This window comes from Podarcis erhardii (assembly GCF_964252035.2).
Source record: "Podarcis erhardii genome assembly, chromosome: 17".
Taxonomy (NCBI): Eukaryota; Metazoa; Chordata; class Lepidosauria; order Squamata; family Lacertidae; genus Podarcis; species Podarcis erhardii.
This window is the reverse complement of record NC_138515.1, coordinates 24,322,803-24,344,857: the sequence shown is the minus strand read 5'-3', so window position 1 is coordinate 24,344,857 and position 22,055 is coordinate 24,322,803. Positions and strand designations below refer to the sequence as shown.

At 43.3% G+C, this 22,055-nt stretch overlaps 1 protein-coding gene and 1 long non-coding RNA gene across 6 annotated transcripts in view; one reads left to right on the top strand and one right to left on the bottom strand.

Moving 5' to 3' along the window:
- LOC309332611 overlaps positions 1-22,055 on the bottom strand; it is a 311,558-nt gene that overhangs the window by 232,780 nt on the left and 56,723 nt on the right. The gene's annotated exons all lie outside the window — the stretch shown is intronic.
- Positions 1-22,055, top strand: part of ZNF462 (zinc finger protein 462) — a 141,877-nt gene that overhangs the window by 90,207 nt on the left and 29,615 nt on the right. For 4 of the 5 annotated variants that reach the window (XM_081844688.1, XM_081844686.1, XM_081844689.1 and 1 more), the window contains exon 7: positions 3,455-3,646. The exons of the other annotated variant lie outside the window; for it this stretch is intronic. In XM_081844688.1, coding sequence (XP_081700814.1) covers positions 3,455-3,646 — 192 coding nt within the window. The remainder of the gene's footprint in view (positions 1-3,454; positions 3,647-22,055) is intronic. 5 annotated transcript variants of the gene reach the window in all.

Sequence of the window (22,055 nt, the reverse complement as noted above, 5' to 3'; positions counted from 1 at the left end):
CCTGGTATTGGTGACTGGAGTTGATAGGAATTGCAGCCCCACTATATCTGGAGAGCTACAGATTCCCCATCCCTGATATGCCAAGTCTTTCTGCCTCTGAATTAGCAGATGCTCAGGACAAGATGCTTTCACATCTTGCATCTTAAGCTTTCTGGGATATTGGTTGGCCAACGGAATGCTAGGCTGGATGGCCCCTTCTTCTGATCCAGAGGGACTATTCATTTCAGCTCATGCATGCACATAATGTAGCTCGGGGTTAGTTTCATTTGGCTGAACTGAGAAATGTCCAGATACTGCATTGTCATTTGAAATCTTTGAGGGGAAAACGCAAAAGTTTTGCTGTTGACCAGTGGCGTAGCGTGGGTTGTCAGCACCCGGGGCAAGGCAAGTAATTTGCGCCCCCTAACCCGTGGATTTGCGCCCCCTAACCCTAACCCCCAGATGTTGCACCCGGTGCGGCCGGCCCCCCCTGCACCCCCCACGCTACGCCACTGCTGTTGACATAGCATTCCCATTTTTGTTCTGATGCAAACAACTTGGATCAGTTGGATTAAAATCTCTTGGGTTGAAATGTATAGCTGCACTTTTTGGCTTCTTCATTTGACCTGCTGTCATTACTTTTTTTTCTTTTCTTTGTTGTTGTTGTTTTTGTTGTTGTCGTCGTCGTCAGTTTCATAACTTAAAGCGTGTTGCCGCTTTCTCCCCAGTCATTTCCGTCAATCTGCACAATAACGATTGATTATTATACTTCACTGTGTTTTTTTCTGATTTGTTAAGTTTGGACAAGGTTGTTGCTGCTTTAAATGGTAGAGAGAATCTTACAAAATTCTGAGTGTAGTGGCTTTGGCATGGGCAGCTAACGGCAGCAGTCCATAGATGAAATAACATAAACCCAGTTTATGTGAGCATGAAAAGGCATTTGTGCAACAACCAGTGGGGGCCGTGGGGTTTATTTTACTCACCCACAGCCCAGTTTGCCTGTATTCACCCTGCGACCCAGTTTGCCTTTGTAATGGGATTGAATGTAACATACATAGGCCCAACTAAGTGGGATGTTTCACCAACAGAAACAGGAATAAGTATGGTGGGTGGCGAATAGGGAAGATTTGTGGGCCCTACTTTATGTGTGTAGGTGCCACTTGCCTGTGGGTGACACAAACGAGAGGAAAGGCAGCAGGGCTTGAGGCCTGCTGTGACCCAATTAAATGTATTTTGGGGTATGCATTGCTGTTGGAAAGCAGGAATCATATGCCTACCCTTGTGGGGCTGGATCTTCCGTCTGCTGCTTTCTCTGTTGATTCCAAATGGCATCTTCCCAATCCTGCCTCAGCTGCTTGCAATCCTTATTTTTTTTTTTTGAATTCCCGCACTGACCAACTCATCTGTTTTCTGGAAAGGAAGCGGTGGTGTTTGTTATGCTTAGTTAAATATTTTAGAGCAATTTCATCGCCCCAAGTTAATTGGTTTGATGCTTGCTTTAAGAGTCTCGTTCGGCTTTCTCCTTCATAAGCAAATCAGGCATCTCTTTTTGGAACCTCTCTTTTGTGCACAAACCCAGAGGGCGCTGTGAACCACGCTAAATATACTGCTGTGGACTTGGGCGCCTATGAGCTTTTCCGTATCAAGCGATCTGTGCTGTCTCATTATCATCATCACATAGGATGGTTGATAAATACAGTCCCCTTAAATCAGAGTTTTTAAAAGGTATTAATTTGGCTTATAACACTCGATAACACACTTCCTTTGTTGTGGCCAGTGGCCCATGTACATATTCGGGTCCATGGTCCTTCTGTCCAAGGAAGGACCAGAAGCAGGGCTCACCCTCTGTGCACAGCCTCACGTTGACCTTCTCATGCCCCTCTCATGGAGAAGTGCAGGACTGAGATCCATTTATTTGAATGTAGGATCTCCCTGCCCTATGGGACCCAACCTTTCATTCAGATTGGACCCAGAGGGCCCAAGAAATCTCCTGCTTCGGTCATTCACTTTTCTCCACAGTGGAGAGGGGAGCATGGGGAGAAGCAGAAAAGGTGAATAACAAGGAATCATGGAAACTGGATGCTGTCTCTCACTGGATACAATCCTGGCTGAAGAAAGGAAATAATATGATTTCCCGTTTATTCACCAATCCTCCAGAAAATGTTACAAATGCTGGTCAATCCCTTTTCATGTTGGCGCAAGGTATACAGTTTAGGTTTTTCACAGTTCCAGCTTTAGTATGTGATGGAGGACTGTCGTTTCCAAAGTGAGATTATTTTCACTACGTGGGAGACTATCTCCTCTGTGTGTGCCACATCACAAGCCAAGTCTTGGCCACTTTTGCTTCTCAGGTCATGGCTGGTTCCACATGCACTCCAAAAGCTGCTTTGCAACTTCTTTATGGCTTGGACCACAGTTCCTAACTGCATGGCTTTTCTTCTTTGCTTTGGCTCCTGTAGCACAGTTTCCATCTGGCTTTGTAATCTTGACTGTACAATGGCATTCTCAAGTTCTGTCCTTTATTGTTAACCTGCTCTGGCCCAAGCACTGGTTATGCTGCATCTCATTCCCAGGCCCTGCTTCATTGTGTTAGGCTTGCATAGCTCAAGGATTATCAGTCTGGCAGATGGTTTCACGTTGGGAGGGAAAAGAGCTCATTCTTAGAGAACGGTTAGGAAGACGGATGGTAAAGGGGTGATACCAAATACAATGGCATTATTTACAGAGAACAGTAAAGCAAGGGATTTCTGAGGAGCTGTTTGCAGCCTGCATCAGGCTCATCCTCTAATGCCATAACCTTTGAAATTTCTGATTTGTTTTATATATACGCTGCTGTCCTTGTGTGCAAGAAAACATAAAGGGGCTTTTCTCCATTTCCAAGTTAACTTCCAAAGAAAGCATTAATGAGCAACACCCACCCGCCTTTACGCCTAGCCCTGGTATTCAATGGAGTGTCTATGATTCCTCATCCATGGCCTCATGACCCAAATCAGGATTGGGCAATGGTCACATCATTGGCCGCATGACCCACTAAGAGCCAAGTCACATGGACAATGTGTTTGTGGTTTCAGCTTCCACCCCTGCTGTCTCCTTTCTTGACTCTTGGAAGGTTGACTTGTTTGCCGCAGGCAAAAGCTGTACCTCAGAGTAGCTTTGGGTTGGCATCTTCTACCTGTGGCAAATAAAATCAACTGGTCCAGTCGCCATGCACAGTTAGGAGCTACAACCAGGGAGACAAAAGCATCCTCTGTGATGGCCCTATTGGCCCCGAGACCAATAGAAATAGGACAGTTAAAATGATTTTACTCTCTTTTTAGGACTACCCAGAGGAGGAACCCATGGGATTCTCACTGCTGAGTTGAATAGGAGGAGAAAGAGATTGCCCCCTTCCACCTACCCCTCTCCTCCCTTCCTATTCCCCACCCCACCTCTCGTCTTGTGAGCTGATGACTTGCCTGTTATTTCGCTCACCCAGGTGAACATGCCTACAAATGCTCCTGCTGCTCATTTTCCACCATGACAATCAGCCAGCTGAAAGAGCACTCCCTGAAAGTGCATGGGAAGGCACTGACACTACCAAGACCACGCATTGTCAGCCTTGTAACCTCGCATGCTCAACATGCCTCCATGAACCACACTACCGCTGAAGAAGTGGAAGACTCTAATGGTAAGAGGCGCTTCCATTAAAAAACAAGCACAACAACCCTAGAGGAAGGAATCAAATTCTTCTCTTTACTGGGGGAAAAAAAGCAGCTTGATCAAAGACATAGTTCTGATTTAGAAAAAAACAAAAAACCAGTTTCCAAATGAGCAAATCACTATCCAAATGGATGCTAACAAGCTGTTGGAGTGTGCTAATTCACACTCCAACCCTTATAATTGGCATGTAAAATATTCTGATTTGCCTGCCCTTCTCATTGAGTGTTTTAGGGTTCCATGTTGTTAGCACTTCACTACAGTCATACCTCGGGTTACAGATGCTTCAGGTTGTGCGTTTTTGGGTTGCGCACTGCACCAAACCCAGAAGTACCGGAACGGGTTACTTCCGGGTTTTGGCACATGCGCAGAAGTGCTAAATTGTGCTTTGCGCATGCACAGAAGCACCAAATCGCGACCCATGCTTGCGCAGATGCAGCACTGCAGGTTGTGAACATGCCTCCCGCACGGATCACGTTCGCAACCCAAGCGTCCACTGTACTTTAGAACAAAAAGTGGAAGCGTATGTGCCCCAGCTAAGGGGCACATGGAGGGTTTTCTTGTTGCAGAAACAAGCCTAAAGTATTGTCTGTTTTGGGCTGTTACCACTAGCGTAGTGACTGGTGTTTGAGGAGACGAACAGATTTCTTCACTTTCACATAAGCGTATTTGGAGTCAGTACAGATGTAATGAGGACCTTCCTTAACCATGGTTATGGAATGGACCACGGAATAGCTCCCTCCATCCTCTCCCCTCTCTCATCCAAATTCCTGCATATCCTTTCTCATGTTAATTAGGGTGTGAAACCAACCCTTGAAACAGATTAGCAAGTCCTGGTTCAGTGGGAATGTGTTTGGTACTCATCCAGATAACTCTTGTTCCAACAGTGAACTCTAATCATAGTAAACGGTGGAAGAGGGAGTATGAAACCCTGTGGTCTGGGCCCATGTCTTTAGCAGATATTAAGGAAGAGTCTGTGTTGCATCCATACTGGCCCTCAGGAATATTCTGTAGGAACGATGGCGCCTGTAAGGAGAGCATTATGGGAATTCTGCACACTATGAGTTGTTAGACTAATTCAATGCTGTTTGAGACTTTTTGCCTGCAATGGGGTGCTATCTGTTCCAAGAACACTAGAAAATCTGGATTCATGTTACTTATTTCTGCAGAATTAACCAGACAGTGTATCTAAGGCAGAAGGGGGTGCAGTTTGTATCTTGAGAAATCCTATTGATCTTTGCTTGACCGTAAGAATATATGAATTCTAGTCTTCCTGTAAGAGGTAGACCCCCTAATCATGCATTAGCTCATATTCTACCCTTCTAAATCATATAAAACTGTGTTTTAGAAGCCGCTGGTAGTTTGCTTCCAGGCGGAGCCTTCTGGAAAATCCAATGGATGCATAAAACTCTCATTTGTTCTCTGAATGTTTAAGTATCCAAATTCAGTGTCAAAAGATCCCTCTGGTACAAAACTTAATAATGGCATAGTGTTTTATTTGAGAATTAACAATGCTTCATGTGCATGATCTTGCTGTAACTTCACAGTGGTTGGAGGGTATCTGTGGTTCTCCAGATATTGGACTACAACTCCCATCATCTCTGGAGCTCATAGGAGTCGGCATCCAACAACGTATGGACAGTCACAGGTTCCCACCCCTGTATTATGGGGTAGTTATATTTTCCCCTATATGGCATGTGGGCCGACAGCTGAGCAAGAGAGTGGCTTCCCTAAAGCCATTTAGCGAGTTGGCGGCTGTGATATTTGACTAGGGACTTCCTGATTCTCCACTCAGTTTCCTACACAAAGAAATGATGTCTAGCAATGAACTCATCAGGTGGTGAATGAACAACTTGAGAGCATAGTTAAGCATTGAACTAAAACCAGGGAGGTAAACCAAGTAAGCTTTTTTCCTAACATTGGCAAAGATGATGATTTATCCTGTTCCTTATTGTAAATTTGCATAGTTGGTTTTATGTTTGTGAACATTTGTGAGATAGAAAGTGTAATTCATGTGGACTTTGGGTAGTTTCAAACCTTTGCCATTTGCTAATGCTGAAAGTGGTTTCACCCATTGGGCAGCAATGCATTTTCTGTTGAGTGTACACTCAAAAAGGAGAAGAAGCTGGTCACAGTTCATTGATGAGTGTACCAATATGGTGCACGTTTTGTAAAATTCACACTTTTTTTTTTAAAGTGTTCCTTTGAAATGTCTTAGAAATGTACACCTAAAACCAAAATGTGTGAAACACTGTTAGAGAAGTTGTGCATATGTTCTGAAAATCTTACAATACTGGAAGAGTGAGAGAGGGGTGTTTCTCTATTTTTAAATAAAGTTTTTCCCCTCTTGGTTACAGCTTTCTAATAACAAGCAGCCAACACATCTATTGCCAGGATGTCTCTGTTAGTCAGACCAGCTTCAGGAACAGAGACAATGCCCGTTCACCCTTAACTAATAGGCTTGTTAATCAAATTATTTTTGACAATTATGGAAGCTACCTACTAAGGAGACTGTCAGATTACAGGTGTTGGAATAATCAAATTGGCATTCTCAGCACTGCTTGATAAAGAAGGAAATCCCTTCTGCCATTTTCTAGGCTTTATGGTACTAGCCATAGACTGATTGATTTGGATTGTGGTGGTGACTTAGTTTGCTTCTAGATTTCTAGAAGGGTATTACAGAGCTGAAAGTCCCTGGCTTTTTGAAAACTGAAAACTTGTACATTGCTGGTGGTGCATAAGGGCGAGATAAAGACATTGCTTGGAAGTACACCGAAAGCAGAGGGTGTACGTGAGATGAGTTTGCATGTACAGCTGAGAGGAGTATAAAATGTGGAGTTCAGGAGTGACAGGAGGATCACTGCTGTTCTTGTGTGTATAAGCAACCTCTGTTTGAGGACAAGCTCATAATGGAGTTAAATTTGCCAATGGTACATAATTTGATTAGTGGTGAGCATGAACATGCTTAACAATAAAACCTTGGGGATTCATTCGGTGGTGCAAAAGCAGTCTTTGTCTCATGCAACGGAACTGTGTAACTTCCCTTTTCTCTCCTTCCTCCATTCCACCCCCAAAATCTGCTCGGGAGCAGATTTTGGAGCAGATTTCTGGAGCAGATTTTGAGGGAGTGAGGAAGAGGAAGGGGAAGATCCACCGCAACAAGTTGGAAGTCTGTTCCGTGAGCGGAACAGCAGGATTGGATACAGCCCTGGGTCTTTTTCATGTATGGCAAATTAAAGAGGCGGGAATGCAGGACCATTAAAGTTAATGAGCAGTGTTAATCAAGGAGGTTGTGTTATATGTGCAGCGTAGGTAATCCCAATCAATGTGCACATTAATTGGGAAGAGTAATATGTGTGCATGTGTTTTATTTATTTACGAGGATGTCTAGGCCTCCTTTCTGTCATAGGCTACTTCTAAAGAACGTAAGGAACATATACAATTAGGCCAGGATGGATGAATTGGTTCAAATATAGGTGATTTTAATCAGTGAGAGGGGAGGCCACCTGGTGACACCGCTTCGTATATTTCCTTTCAAATGGTGCAGACCTGAGCACCAAACAATGGAGCATCCAAAAGTGGCATAGAGGGAAACCCCTGGGCCTGGCAAACTTCCCCTGCTCTCCCCACCACCATATTCTGGGAGATCAAGGGGGCTTTGGGATCCAAAGGTGTTCTCGATTTGCCCTGACATGCCTCTGGAATGACTGCATTTTGTTCTCCCTGCCACAAGAGCATCAATTGCAAAGGGGAAACGGCAGAGGTTTCCTTGGGTGCAATGAGGAGGCCCCTATGGAGGAGATCTCCTGCTCTGCCCATGAATCTCCCTCTTCTACTACACAGAGGAAGGTCTGCAAAACCCTTTGACTCCCTTCAGTAACTGTAAGGCAGGGGTTGGCAAGGTTTACCTCGCCTGGGCTGGTTCACTGCTGCAGAGATCACTCTGTGGGCCGGATTGCATCTGCGCATGCGCAGACACAATTTCCAGCGCCGCGGAAGCGAGTCCCTGCTCTGCACTGCGCCGGTTTAGCGCAGCGCACGGGGACACGACGAGTGGGCGGCTCGGTTCGGGCGTGGCTTGTGGGCCATTTAAATTTCCCCCCGTGGGCCACCTGTCGTCATGTCTGTCTGTCTGCCTATCTATCTATCTATCTATCTATCATCTATCTATATCATCTATCTATCTATCTATCTATCATCTATCTATCTATCATCTATCTATCTATATATATCTATATCTATATCTATCATCTATCTATCATCTATCTATCATCTATCTATCTATCTATCTATCTATCTATCTATATCTATCATCTTATCTATCATCATCTATCTACCTACCTATCTACCTAAATGTTTGCTAAGCCATTTTTCTCAGAATGACCTAAAGTGGCTTATACTAGAACCAATTAAGAACATCCAAGCTAAAACAATTGTTTACACCACATGGCACTTTCCCCCCATAGAGGAAACAATGTGGGCTCTAATAAGATAATAGGGGTGGTATTCAACTTAAGTTTTGGAAATGAATAAACAGACCCTTTAATAGGTCTGTGCTGAGTAAAACTTAGTTGAATGCCATCCTTGGGAACTGATACTGAAACAAATATTTAAAGCTAAAGTTTCTGTTCTGCAAACTTCCGCACTTCAAGTTCATACCTTAATGCATTTGGGAGCTTTTCAGAAAAAGTTGTCAAAGAGGTTATTAATGTTTCCTTTCTTGATTTATGACTACATAATTCCTAGGAGGCACAGTTTGCCGAGATTATATCATCTTGCTTTAAAATGTAGAGCCAATGTGATATCCTCATATGTTTTAATTTATTATTTTGTATTTAGTAGTTGTTTTTAGCGTAAATGACTTGCTTTACGATTTGACAATGTGAAGAGCGTAGCTGTTCGGTTCATAATTTTATGCATTTGGATTATTATTTGCAAAGTTCCAAATTAACATGAATAATTTTATACCAGTGCAAATTCACATAGGACCTTTGGAGTGCACACAGTACACAGTTGTAAAGGGAGATGAATTCTTGAATTTGTATTAACTTTGAGAATCCTTGTTTGTTTCAGCTTGCTTTTTTAAAAAAGTGTCTTTTGGAGACCCCTAGCAATTAAAACTACATAGCTATTGCTGTGAAAATCGCAGAGGGAAGGGTTCAACTAATGAGTGCCGTTAGCATAAGTCCTGTGCGATTCCTTCCACTTGCACAGTATGGTTTCACCACTCTCCTCCCCCCCCCCAAAAAAAAAATATCTCGGGAGGGCGGGGAGGTCAGGAGAATCTCCAAAATAGTGGACTGGGGAGAGGAGGAAAAATGGGAATCGTTCCACTGGCAAGCCAAAATGATGGGACGTTGCCTTTGCACAATGTTGAATTCCTCCCATAGCAATTAAACTGCAGCACAACGTGTCAGTTTTGCAGAGATACCAAGAAGTGCACTAACAGAGCGATCTAAACCCTGACAAACACAAAGCAGTGTGTGCAGCATCCCCAAGCCCTGTTGCTCATGCCAGCCACAGTAGGAGATGTGGTTAGTGGCTATTCCTTGAGCTTTTTGCTGCACAAGGTTTTGGCTGCTGTTGCTGATGGGCAGGGCCAGAGGAAGGGGGGTGCGGTGGGGGTGGGCCACCCCGGGTGTCACCACTGGGCACTCACCGCAGGGCCTGCAGCGTGCCCGAGCCACGGTCCGCCCGCTGCTTCCCCCTCAGCTGTAGGGTGGCTGAGTGGGAGGAGGCAGGCAGACTCCTCAGAGGCCCCATGGAGCGTCCTGCCCCAGTTTCTCCCGCCCTGGGTGCAGGGCACCCAATCGGCTTGCTCCGCTGCTGCTGATGGGTCCAAGAACTGGACTCCTTAGGAGATGCAAAGCAACCAGTGGCCTGTTGTCACCACATTTGGGGGATTTGTATTGCTTACCAACAGGACGCGGGCGGCACTATGGTTTAAACCACAGAGCCTAGGACTTGCCGATCAGAAGGTTGGCGGTTCGAATCCCCGCGACGGGGTGAGTTCCCGTTGCTTGGTCCCTGCTCCTGCCAACCTAGCAGTTCGAAAGTACGTCAAACTGCAAGTAGATAAATAGGTACCACTCTGGCGGGAAGGTAAACGGCATTTCTGTGCACTGCTCTGGTTCGCCAGAAGCAGCTTAGTCATGCTGGCCGCATGACTTGGAAGCTGTACGCCGGCTCCCTTGGCCAATAAAGTGAGATGAGCGCCACAACCCCAGAGTCGGCCACGACTGGACCTAATGGTCAGGGGTCCCTTTACCTATTGCTTACCAACAGCAAGAGCTTACTGGGCACCTCCATCATCACCACTACAACCAGAAGTTACTCTTTCCACCTGCTGCTGTAGTGAACACATCCTATTCTTATAGTTGACGCTGTCATGGAGTTAGGCTTGCACTGTTGATGTACTTACGTACTTCAAATGTACAGTCGATTGAAGTGGTAATAGAAATGAGAATATTCAGGAAGAGAAATGTTCTGCCAGAAATCAGGGTTGTTAGAGATTGTTTTAATTACAGTGGATCCATATAAGTGTTGTTAATCTTCAAGGGCTGTTGAAAACACTCGCCAGAAATACTTTCCAAAGGCTGGGTGTATTGTTTCCCTTCTAAAGCATGAACTGCAGGCTGCATTTACAGATTGCTCTGCAGTCCTCCCCACTGTCAGGGCTGGGACATCATCAGCTGTCTGAGGTGAGCCAGGAGGCACGGGACAAAGGTTAATAGGACTAAGTCGGAACCCAAGTAAGAACTCATTTCTTAAGCCTGAACTAAGACAAACCAATGGGCAAGGTCAAAAGGCAAGCCAGAAGGTAAAACCAAAAAAACCAGCCAAGGACGCAGGGGGCTTGAGGAAGATCAGTAGCCAGTCTGGGTCAGTGGTGTCCAAACTTTTTCCAAAGAGGGCCAGATTTGATGAAGGACCGTGGGGGCCAACCAAAGTTGTTGAGGTTTTTTTTAGGGTTGGAGTTGTTGAGGATTTTACCCCAGGAAATAAACTGCCATAGGAGCTGGATTAAAACCAACTGGTGGGCTGGATTAGGCCCTGAAATGGACTTTGGACATGCCTGGTCTGGGTGGATAGAGCCCTGCCCCCTGAACTTCAGTAGCTAACTACATCAGCAACTGCAGACACATCCTAGCAGATGCTCCCAATGGAATTTTAAAAGGTGGAGAGTCCAAAAAGATACAGAAGTCTAGGGCCAAACAGACTTGATTTAAATCATTTTTTTTTTTTACAGAAAGACTCATTCTTCCTGGTATAATCTTAATATTTACAACCAGATGAAGGTTTCATTTTTGGAATAATAAATTTTCAAAGTAGTTTTTACAGTTATATCAAAAATTTACTGATTTGGTTATACTATTAGAAATACACAGACCGATAATTAAGAAATTATTGTGAGGTTTAATAAGTTAACTGCTTGTATTTGGACAACTTTTTCTGCTGTGCTTTATTGGAAGGAGAATATCAATCATTTCCTTAATAACAATTTAAACAATTTATTTAACTGAAACAATAACATTATAGCATATGTATACATGTTTGTTAACTGATGTGGTTAAACAGTTGTTTTTTTAAAAAAAAACAACCCTTAGACTGAGTTTTAGCACACATGAAAAACTTAAAACAAATCCTTATTTCCTGATGAATAGCCTTTCTCTATCCCCACTGACACCTGCCCGGTTCCATTTTTCTTTGTGCATGTGGTGGTTCTGCAGGTAAAGTCAGAAACTTCTCAGCCATTTTGGGGGGGGGGGGAGAAAACATTATTTTAATTGCACCTACATTTTATTTCATTTCTAAATTTTATCAGTTTTTCAGTTTTACAACGATTAAACAATTTCAATAAAGTCAACCCATCAAATCCACTTCCCACCCACCCCTTCTGTGATTTCTTATGTTTTATCTTTAGTACTGCATATTCTGATTATTCCCTCATTTGTTTATTTTTTTCCCTTTTAAAGATCCCGTTATTATATATCTTCACCGCTCATTCTGCGTTAATCCTGCTAATGTATTAAGTTTACAATACAGTGGTACCTTGGTGTAAGAACAGCTTAGTTTATGAACAGCTTGGATTAAGAACGCTGCAAACCCAGAAGTAGGTGTTTTGGTTAGTGAACTTTGCCTTGGAATAAAAACATGTTTTGCATCCTGTTAAGTGTGTTTCATTTGTAAATTGAGTCCCCTGCTGCTAAGGGAAAGCACTCCTTGGTTTAAGAACGGACTTCCGGAATGGATTAAGTTCGTAAACCAAGGAACCACTGTAATTTATCAGGTTTTCCACAAATTTTCCGCATTCTTCCCTGAATTTTTTTTCTTTTTGGTCTCTTATTCTTCCGGTCAGTTTCGCCATCTCTGCATAGTCCATCAATTTAGTCTGTCATTCCTCCTTGGTTGGAACTGTATCTTCTTCCCATTTGGGAGCACAAATCATCATGGCAGCCATTGTGGCAGACATAAACATTTTTTCCCTGAGCTTTGGGTACCTCATCACCTATTATACCTAAAATGAAAGCTTCCTGGGTCGTCCCCCCCAAAAAGGCTATCTTTAAATCATTTCCCAGAAAGCTTTCGCTACTTCGCATGACCACCACATCTAGCACAAGGTGCCTTCTTTCTCTTTACATTTCCAACATGTATCTGATTCTGATTTATACATTTTTACTAATTTACTAGGAGTCTATACATCACTTTCCTCCCACAGCGTAATGGAATGCATAATCACATTATGACAATCAGGTTCTTTTTAAATAAATAAAACAACAACCCTTTTTTTGTGACAGCAGGAAACGACCTCTCTGTTCCTATCTCGAAGTCTCTGTGCTCACTATCAAGTTTCCGCAGAAGGTTTCTTGTTCCTTGCCATCCAATCTGCTATGTTAATGTCTTTTTTTAGAAGAGTGAGACATAGATACTCCTTTTTTTCTTTTCTTTTTTAAGGATAGAAAGCATTACAATACCCTTCCCAGCTATTCCTGAATCAGGCACTTGTGCCCTGTACCTGCCAAGAAAAATATTTGTCCACTCGGAGTGCAGTCGTGGTGCCAGTAATTTGCAAAACAGAAGCTTCCTTTTTATCTTTCCCCTCCCCTTCCCAGAGCATTTGCTGCAAGTTTTCTTCACAGTAAAGTGTTCTTTTTCTTTCCGGAGTGCCCAAGAAAAGGAAGGGAAAAGCCAGGTGATGGCAACAAAAATAGACTCTATCCCAAGCTCTCGCAACACACTTTGATAATTTACTGCAACACCCGAGACCATCTATTATTTCTCTCCTTAGACACTTGAGGTTTTCCTTTATCAAGAACCACTGCATCAGGAGGAGGCTGAGATGAAAAGTGTCTGCTGTGACTCAGCAGAGCTTGGTTGAGGTGAAAGCTTTTTTCGTGGAGCTCTGTTTTCTCCACACAACTGCCTAAGAACTGTGCACACCTTGGCCATTACAATCCCCTCTAGACTTGGAAGGTCATTGTAAGAGGTTTTTAAGGTCTCCACTATGGGAAACTGCTTGGAGCAGGAAAATATTTGGGTGCATCTCCCTGTCTTCTGCTCTTCACCTCAAAACATGGCTCTGGCAGCTGCAATTCCCCCCGTTGCCAGGGAATACTGAGAAACAGAAGGCAGCAGCCCAGAAGAACTAACCTTGACTAGTGACAGTAGATCAAACAAGCACAATTCAAAGTGTTGGTGCTGACCTTTAAAGCCCTAAACAGCCTCAGCCCAGTATACCTGAGGGAGCATCTCCACCCCCATTGTTCTACCTGGACACTGAGGTCCAGCTCCGAGGAGCTTCTGGCAGTTCTCTCCCTGCAAGAAGTGAAGTTACAGGGGACCAGGCAGAGGGTCTTCTCAGTAGTGGCGTCCACCCTGTGGAACGCCCTCCCATCAGATGTCAAAGAAACTATCTGACTTTTAGAATACATCTAAAGGCAGCCCTGTGTATGGAAGTTTTAATGGTTGTTGTTGTTGTTCTGTTGGGAGCCTGCCAGAGTGGCTGGGGAAACCCAGCCAGATGGGCAGGGTATAAATAATCATTCTCCTCCTCCTCCTCCTCTGGCTGACTGAAGTGAGCACACCTTGTTCCTCTCAGCTAGCGCAAGGAGCAGCAAATCCCCACCCCAACCCCACACAATATTTGCATTGAGAATAAAAAGCTGGGAGCCAGCAAGTCAGTAGGTTTCCTATATAAGGGAGTGCTCATATCTCCATCATGTAGCTTCACAGTATCCCAAAACGGAACCTATTATTTGGAACTGGTAAATATTGCTTGTAAAATTCTTCAGTGTTTCTGATTGAATGAATTCGGTAGTACCTTGGTTTACGAACTTAATCTGTTCCGGAAGTCCGTTCTTAAACCAAAGTGTTCTTAAACCAAAGTGTTCTTAAACCAAGGTGTGCTTTCCCATAGCATCGGGGGACTCAGTTTACAAATAGATCACACTCAACAGGAAGTGAAACATGTTCTGCTTCCAAGGCAAAGCTCACAAACCAAAACACCTACTTCTGGGTTTGCAACGTTCTTAATCCAAGTTGTTCATAAACTAAGCTGTTCTTAAACCAAGGTACCACTGACAGGCGGCAGCAGACTACCAAGAAACCTGCCTTAGTTCAAAGTTCACAGTAGCTACTAGGTAAAAGTATAAATGCTGCACATACAAACACAAGCAAAGTATATATATATATATATATATATGCAGGTTTTGGTGTCCTCGGGTGTCTTCCCGTGTAAAAGTTGGGGTGTCTAGGCGACGTTTCGACGAGGTCTCACTCGTCATCTTCAGGCTGGTGCTTTCGGCTTCTTGTTACTGGAACAGAGCTGGATCTCAGTGTTTGAGTTCCTATAAATACTGTAGAGGGGGTGTGGTGTGTAGCCTCCAATGTTCTGGGCAGAGAGGAAGTTCCCAGGCTAGTGTGCCTTTTCTTCTTTTGTTCCTTAATTACTTGAGAGATATCTTGAGTGATTTCTTGAGTGATATCCTGAGTACCACTTAGGTGGGTCATTAGGTGTGGATTAGTTGTTAAAGTCTTTGTGTCTTGACCTCTTGAACTTTGTGAAGAGTTTTCCTGAGAAGATGGCTGTACTGTACTTTGTTGTGCTCTGGCTTGGCTTCGTGTATAGGGGCGAGCTGTGGTTTTGTGGCTTGTGTCAGCCAGGTCTGTGTAGGGATTGCAGGGGGGTGCAGCATCCGGAGGTGCCACCATGGATTGGCTACTGGATGGTGTCTGTACTTCATCTGTGGAGAGGGTCTGGGTTTGGGTCTGGTGTGGTTGATTGGTGTTGGCGTTCTGTGTGCCTCTGGATCTGGTGTCAGTTTTTGTGGGGAGGGCTAATTTCCAGATGTCTGGCAAGCGGGATGTGTCGTCACGCTTGTTCATGTTGTGAGGGTGTTTCTCTATCTCGATGGCTTCCATGATTATTCTCTTGTGGTGATGTTCCGTGTTAAAGAGCAATTTGGAATCTGCAAAATTAATTTCGTGTCCTGTTTCTTTCATGTGTTGGAAAAGAGAGGAAGTTTTTTCTTCTTTTTTGACGGCATTCTTGTGTTCTGCGATACGTGCATTTATTCGTCTGTTTGTTTGTCCAATGTACGTGGCTGGGCAGACTTTGCAGGGTATTTCATAGATCCCTTGGTTTTCCAACTGGATTTTATCCTTGGGGTTTCTGAGGATATTGGCTATTTTTTGGTTGGTGCAAAAGGCTGTTTTGATATTGTCCAAATCCAAAATAAAAGCCTCTCCTATCAGTGAAGAAATCCAGCTAAGAATCATCCCCAGAGAAAAATCATCCAGATGCCCCAAACTCTACGGCCTCCCCAAGATACACAAAGAAGGAACACCACTCAGACCAATAGTCAGCTCCATAGGCTCACCTCTACAAAATCTCGCTAAATTTCTCGCCAAGCAACTTCAGCCCTATGCAGAATCCATCTCTTCACACGTACCAAACTCCTTCCAGTTCATAGAAACAATCAAGAAGCAAAACCTACATCCTAATGACCTACTTGTGAGCTTCGATGTTGTATCTCTCTTCACACAAGTGCCCATTAATGAAGCCTTGACAGCTATTCAAAACAAATACAATCCCCCCGAATACATCTTGGACCTGACCAACCACTGCCTAACCAACACGTACTTCATCCACAATGGACAAAGATACAAACAGATAGAAGGAGCACCTATGGGATCACCCCTCTCACCGGTCATCGCAAACCTGTACATGGAACACTTTGAAACCAATGCTTTAGACAAGTCAGAACACAAACCCAAACTTTGGCTCAGATATGTTGACGACACCTTTGTAATTTGGCCACACGGGAAGGAAAAACTGGATAGCTTCCTCACACATCTCAACAACTTACACCCCAAAATACAATTCACTATGGAAATAGAAGCCAACAACCAACTTCCCTTCCTTGACGTCCTAATCTACAAAAAACCTGATGGCTCCCTAGGACACACTATCTATCGGAAAAAAACACACACCAACCGCTACTTACATGCACAATCACACCACCACCCTGCACAAATAAACTCCGTAGCCAAGACTCTCATCTCCAGAACCAAACGCCTGGCGGACAAAGACCACTTGACAACTGAGTTACAGAATCTCTCAAACGTGTTAATTGCCAATGGATACCAGCAAAACAGGATTACGAAGCTAATCCAAAAGGAAACACCCCCCAAAAACCAAGACACAGAAGAAAACAATGGCATGGCCCTCCTTCCTTATATCAAGGGCACTACAGATAAAATTAGCAAAATCCTCCATAAACACAATATCAAAACAGCCTTTTGCACCAACCAAAAAATAGCCAATATCCTCAGAAACCCCAAGGATAAAATCCAGTTGGAAAACCAAGGGATCTATGAAATACCCTGCAAAGTCTGCCCAGCCACGTACATTGGACAAACAAACAGACGAATAAATGCACGTATCGCAGAACACAAGAATGCCGTCAAAAAAGAAGAAAAAACTTCCTCTCTTTTCCAACACATGAAAGAAACAGGACACGAAATTAATTTTGCAGATTCCAAATTGCTCTTTAACACGGAACATCACCACAAGAGAATAATCATGGAAGCCATCGAGATAGAGAAACACCCTCACAACATGAACAAGCGTGACGACACATCCCGCTTGCCAGACATCTGGAAATTAGCCCTCCCCACAAAAACTGACACCAGATCCAGAGGCACACAGAACGCCAACACCAATCAACCACACCAGACCCAAACCCAGACCCTCTCCACAGATGAAGTACAGACACCATCCAGTAGCCAATCCATGGTGGCACCTCCGGATGCTGCACCCCCCTGCAATCCCTACACAGACCTGGCTGACACAAGCCACAAAACCACAGCTCGCCCCTATACACGAAGCCAAGCCAGAGCACAACAAAGTACAGTACAGCCATCTTCTCAGGAAAACTCTTCACAAAGTTCAAGAGGTCAAGACACAAAGACTTTAACAACTAATCCACACCTAATGACCCACCTAAGTGGTACTCAGGATATCACTCAAGAAATCACTCAAGATATCTCTCAAGTAATTAAGGAACAAAAGAAGAAAAGGCACACTAGCCTGGGAACTTCCTCTCTGCCCAGAACATTGGAGGCTACACACCACACCCCCTCTACAGTATTTATAGGAACTCAAACACTGAGATCCAGCTCTGTTCCAGTAACAAGAAGCCGAAAGCACCAGCCTGAAGATGACGAGTGAGACCTCGTCGAAACGTCGCCTAGACACCCCAACTTTTACACGGGAAGACACCCGAGGACACCAAAACCTGCATTCCTGTACCCGTGAAAATCTACGAAAGCATATATATATATCTATATATATATATATATATATATATATAAAACTTCCTTCACACATACTTTTTTTAGTGGGATAGCAAACAGAACTTCTTAGACATAATGTTATCTGCAATGCTGAAATGCTTTTATGCTAAAAGGAAAACAATTAGCAACACCCCATGGAGTTTAAGAATTGGATATTGGTTAATATATAAATTATTTGGAGAGAAAATCCATGTAAACACTATCAGATAAAGAAGCAATAGGACACTTGCATAACCTGCTATTGATGTCACAGCAACCTCTTAATTGGGGATGTGTTCTTAGTTATCTCATAGGTTTCGTATCCCTTTTCCTCTGTCTCATTGTGAAGATAAGGAGGCTTTTGCTGTGTTGGTGCCAAAGATCAAGAGACACAGGATATAACTTTTCTGTCGAGGTCCAGTTTTCTGAGTGGTTGCTGAAAACTTGCTCCTTTTTTGGTTTGGGGTGGGCAGAAGGTAGATAAGACCTACTGGTTAAAGACTAGTTGATGCCTTCTTCTTTCTTCTTTGGCCATGACTCATAGCCAAGTAAGGTTGGCTTCCATAAACACGGTTTTAACAGTGACTCCGTCAGTGACCGTGGAGGCCAATTCTGGATCCACAAATAACTAGGTGATGTACAGTAAGTCAGCAATACATTTTTGACTCCCTGTTCTTTAACAAGATCAGCAAAAGCAAAAACTCCCCTCTGCCAACTAGAATTAGATTATTAGACTCTCTGGTTTGCGGCGACTCAGATGTTGATTTGTGCTTGTATAAGAGGGCCATCCCAGTGCATGAATCATAAGGTGCAGTGGGCAACTCTGTCCACTACTTGAGCCATCATTTTGTATTCAGCTTCATTTGATTGACTTCAAAATCATCATCATCATCATCATCATCATCATCAGATTAGATCTCACAAAGTAAACCCACAAAGCCAGCCCCTGTCTAAATGATGCTCTGAAGCTCACAGGGCCATGTTGATTGTGTTAGTCTTTTAAACTCTAGCAGTGAGAGGAAACTGCAGCACCATCAAAAAATAACCAGTAAAAGCTTCCTCTTACTTGAACAGAGCTTTAGAAATTACCGAAGTAAACAGTCGTACCTTGGATCCTGAACGCCCTGGATCTCGGACGTTCTGGCTCCCGAACTCCACAAACCCGGACGTGACTGTTCCGGTTTGCAAACATTCTTTTGGAACCTGAATGTCTGACGAGGCTTCCGTGGCTTCTGATTGGCTGCAGGAGCTTCCTGCAGCCAATCAGAAGCTGCGATTTGGTTTTCAAACGTTTTGGAAGTCGAACGGACTTCCGGAACGGATTCCGTTTGACTTCCAAGGTACGACTGTAATGTAGAACAGAACTATGAGAGAAGAGTTTCTAGGAAGTGACACACCACCTTGGTAGCATGAGATAGAGAGGCTGTCATTCCCCCCATCTTTTGACGATGCAAATGAGACTAAACTGGCTGTGGGAAATTGAGAAATTGAATGGTGGTAAACATCTCTATTACCTTGGCTGCAGTACAAACAAATGAATGTGTGAAATAAGTTAGGGAGGGAGTTCCAGGCTATCTCTGCCTCTTGGCAGAAAAGAGATGCTGTTTCCTCTTAACCTTCATTTCTGCTTATCCCTCACTTCCTGTGGTGTCTCAACTTGATCACTCGGCATCCCCAGTGATGCGCTGACAAAACTCCTATATTTTTGTAGGCAAAAAGAGCAGTGGGTGCACACATGTTAGAACATATTTGAGGTGGGAGTAAATGAAGAAGCAAGAGGGCGAGCTGTCAGATCTAGAGGATTATGCCCTTCCATTCTGCTTTGCTTATTGATCTTGTGTTTTCTCAGCATGGACCCAAGAAAGATAAGGAAATATTGGCTGTGGCACAGCTGAAGTTGAGCGCTTTAATTTCCCATTAATTTCAGAGCGAGAAGTTTAAGCACACACTAAAAGCAGTGGAATAAAGTAATTCAGCTGGCCAATGATTCCAGTACCATAATGCAGGTTTTTCCACACACGCTACTGTAAGGTCTTCTTCCTATATTTGGGGTTGTTCTGAATACTTGGGAGCATGTGCACAGACTTCGAGGGCAAAAAAATTAAATGGTCAGGTGCTTTCCTGATAAAGTCCCCAATTCTTTCCTTCTCTTTCTGTAGGTTTATATTGATAATGTCAGTTATATTTATAATTTTTGATCCATTGCACTATAAGCTTTTATAGGGATATATATATATATATATATATATATATATATATATATATATGGGACACGGGTGGTGCTGTGGGTTAAACCACTGTGCCGCTTGGGCTTGCCGATCAGAAGGTCGGCGGTTCGAATCCCCGCAACTGGGTGAGCTCCCATTGCTCAGTCCCAGCTCCTGCCAACCTAGCAGTTCGAAACCACACAGTGCAAGTAGATAAATAGGTACCGCTCTGGTGGGAAGCTAATCGGCGTTTCTATGTGCTACTCTGGTCCCGCCAGAAGCAGCTCAGTCATGGCTGGCCACATGAGCCGGAAAAACTGTCTGCAGAAGTGGACAAACGCTGGCTCCCTTGGCCTTTAAAGCAAGATGAGCGCTGCAACCCCAGAGTCGTTTGCGACTGGACTTATTTGTCAGGGGTTCCTTTACCTGGGGTCAGGTGCCTTTTGAATTCGTTTTAACTTTTTTTTTTTTAAGATTAATTTCATTTCCCTTCTAAGTGAGTTTGACCCTTGTATAAGAAGTTGTACACCTTTGTCCTCTGTAATCCATTCAGACCTGCACACATTTATAATTCAAAGGGGGAGGAAGATTAAAAAGTTTCAAAGGAGCATGGATAACACCCTTCACCCTTTTTCAACAGCATTCCCACAGCTCACATCTTCTTGTTGCACTCTGTGGTCCCTCCTGTATAGTATATCCTTTCAATATTTTTTATTTAAGTGGCCGGAGCTGATCAAAGGATTCCAAATCCTGCCTTGGTAGGCTGTTGTATAATTTCTTGGTGGCCACAAAAAGAGAGCAGAATAAATATACTCCCAAATGATAGCTGCATTTCCTTCAGCGCTCTGAGCTTTTATGACAAACCTTCATTTACACTGTCTTTTGATGTCTGCCCCAGGCTCCTTTTATAAGTGTTTAAAACTTGGAGGCTGTGTCCTTCCAGATGGATAGATTGGGTTTGTCGTTCAGCTTCATATTGCCCACAGCAGGTTTGCCTGGCATATTCCATTCATTCCCATGTTCTTCTCGTGCGTGCACCCCCATAAACACACACACACAAACAAAAACCCAATATGTGACACCTGGTAGGCTACCCCTTAAGATACAGGTTTCGTGACTTTTTAAAAAAAAAAAAAAAAAAAGCTTAAGAGAATTGCACTATTTTATTTATTTATTTTTCAAATTTTATTTATACTTTTCAAATTTATACATTTCATTAATTTTACAATCATTTCTACATTTCAAAACTTGACTTCCTTCCCCCTCTTTCTGTGGTTCATTACATTTATTTTTAATATCCTTACATTTATTTTTAATATCCCCTGCATTAACTTAATTTGCTCATTTATTCATCTACTTTAAATATATACTCTTACAAAACTGCAGGTTATTACAACAGTCCTGCCAATGATCTTATCTGTTTATAATTTGTCTGTAAATATTCAATAAACCATTTCTATTATTTTATTTAAAAAAGTTTGTTATCTTGATTTCTTTTACTTCCGGTAAGTTTTGCCATTTCCGCGTATTCCCATAAGTTTTTTCATCCATTCTTCCTTTGCTGGGACTTCTGCTTCTTTCCATTTTGGGGCAAGTAGCATTCTAGCTGCTGTAGTAGCATACATGAATAAGTTCCTATACATTTTAAATAGTTCTGTCTTCTTGTTGTTTTTTTACAAAGGTTTTTACAAAACATCCTTTTCATTTCATTATACAGTGGTACCTCGGTTTAAGAACAGTCCGGTTTAAGAACGATTTGTTTTACAAACTCCGCAAAACCGGAAATAGTGTATTGGTTTGAGAACTTTACCTTGGTCTAAGAACAGAAGCCAAACGGTGGAAGGGCACCGGTGGTGGGAGGCCTCATTAGGGAAAGCGCGCCTCGGTTTAAGAACGGTTTCGGCTTAAGAATGGACTTCTGGCACGAATTAAGTTCGTTAACCGAGGTACCACTGTATATCATTTCCCACTATTGTGGTACCTCGGTTTACAGACGCTTCAGGTTACAGATGCTTCAGGTTACAGACTCCGCTAACCCAGAAATAGTACCTTGGGTTAAGAACTTTGCTTCAGGATTAGAACAGAAATCATGTGGCGGCAGCAGCGGGAGGCCCCATTAGCTAAAGTGGTGTCTCAGGTTAAGAACAGTTTCGGGTTAAGAACGGACCTCCAGAACGAATTAAGTTCTTAAACCGAGATACCACTGTATTTTAGTCTCTCATCATCACGATTATGCACATGCAGCAGGGGAGCACCATTCCACAAATGTTCATTTGTTTTCCCCAAACAAGGTACCAATGCTTTTGAAGGATGAATCTGCAGCTCTTGGGAAGAGGG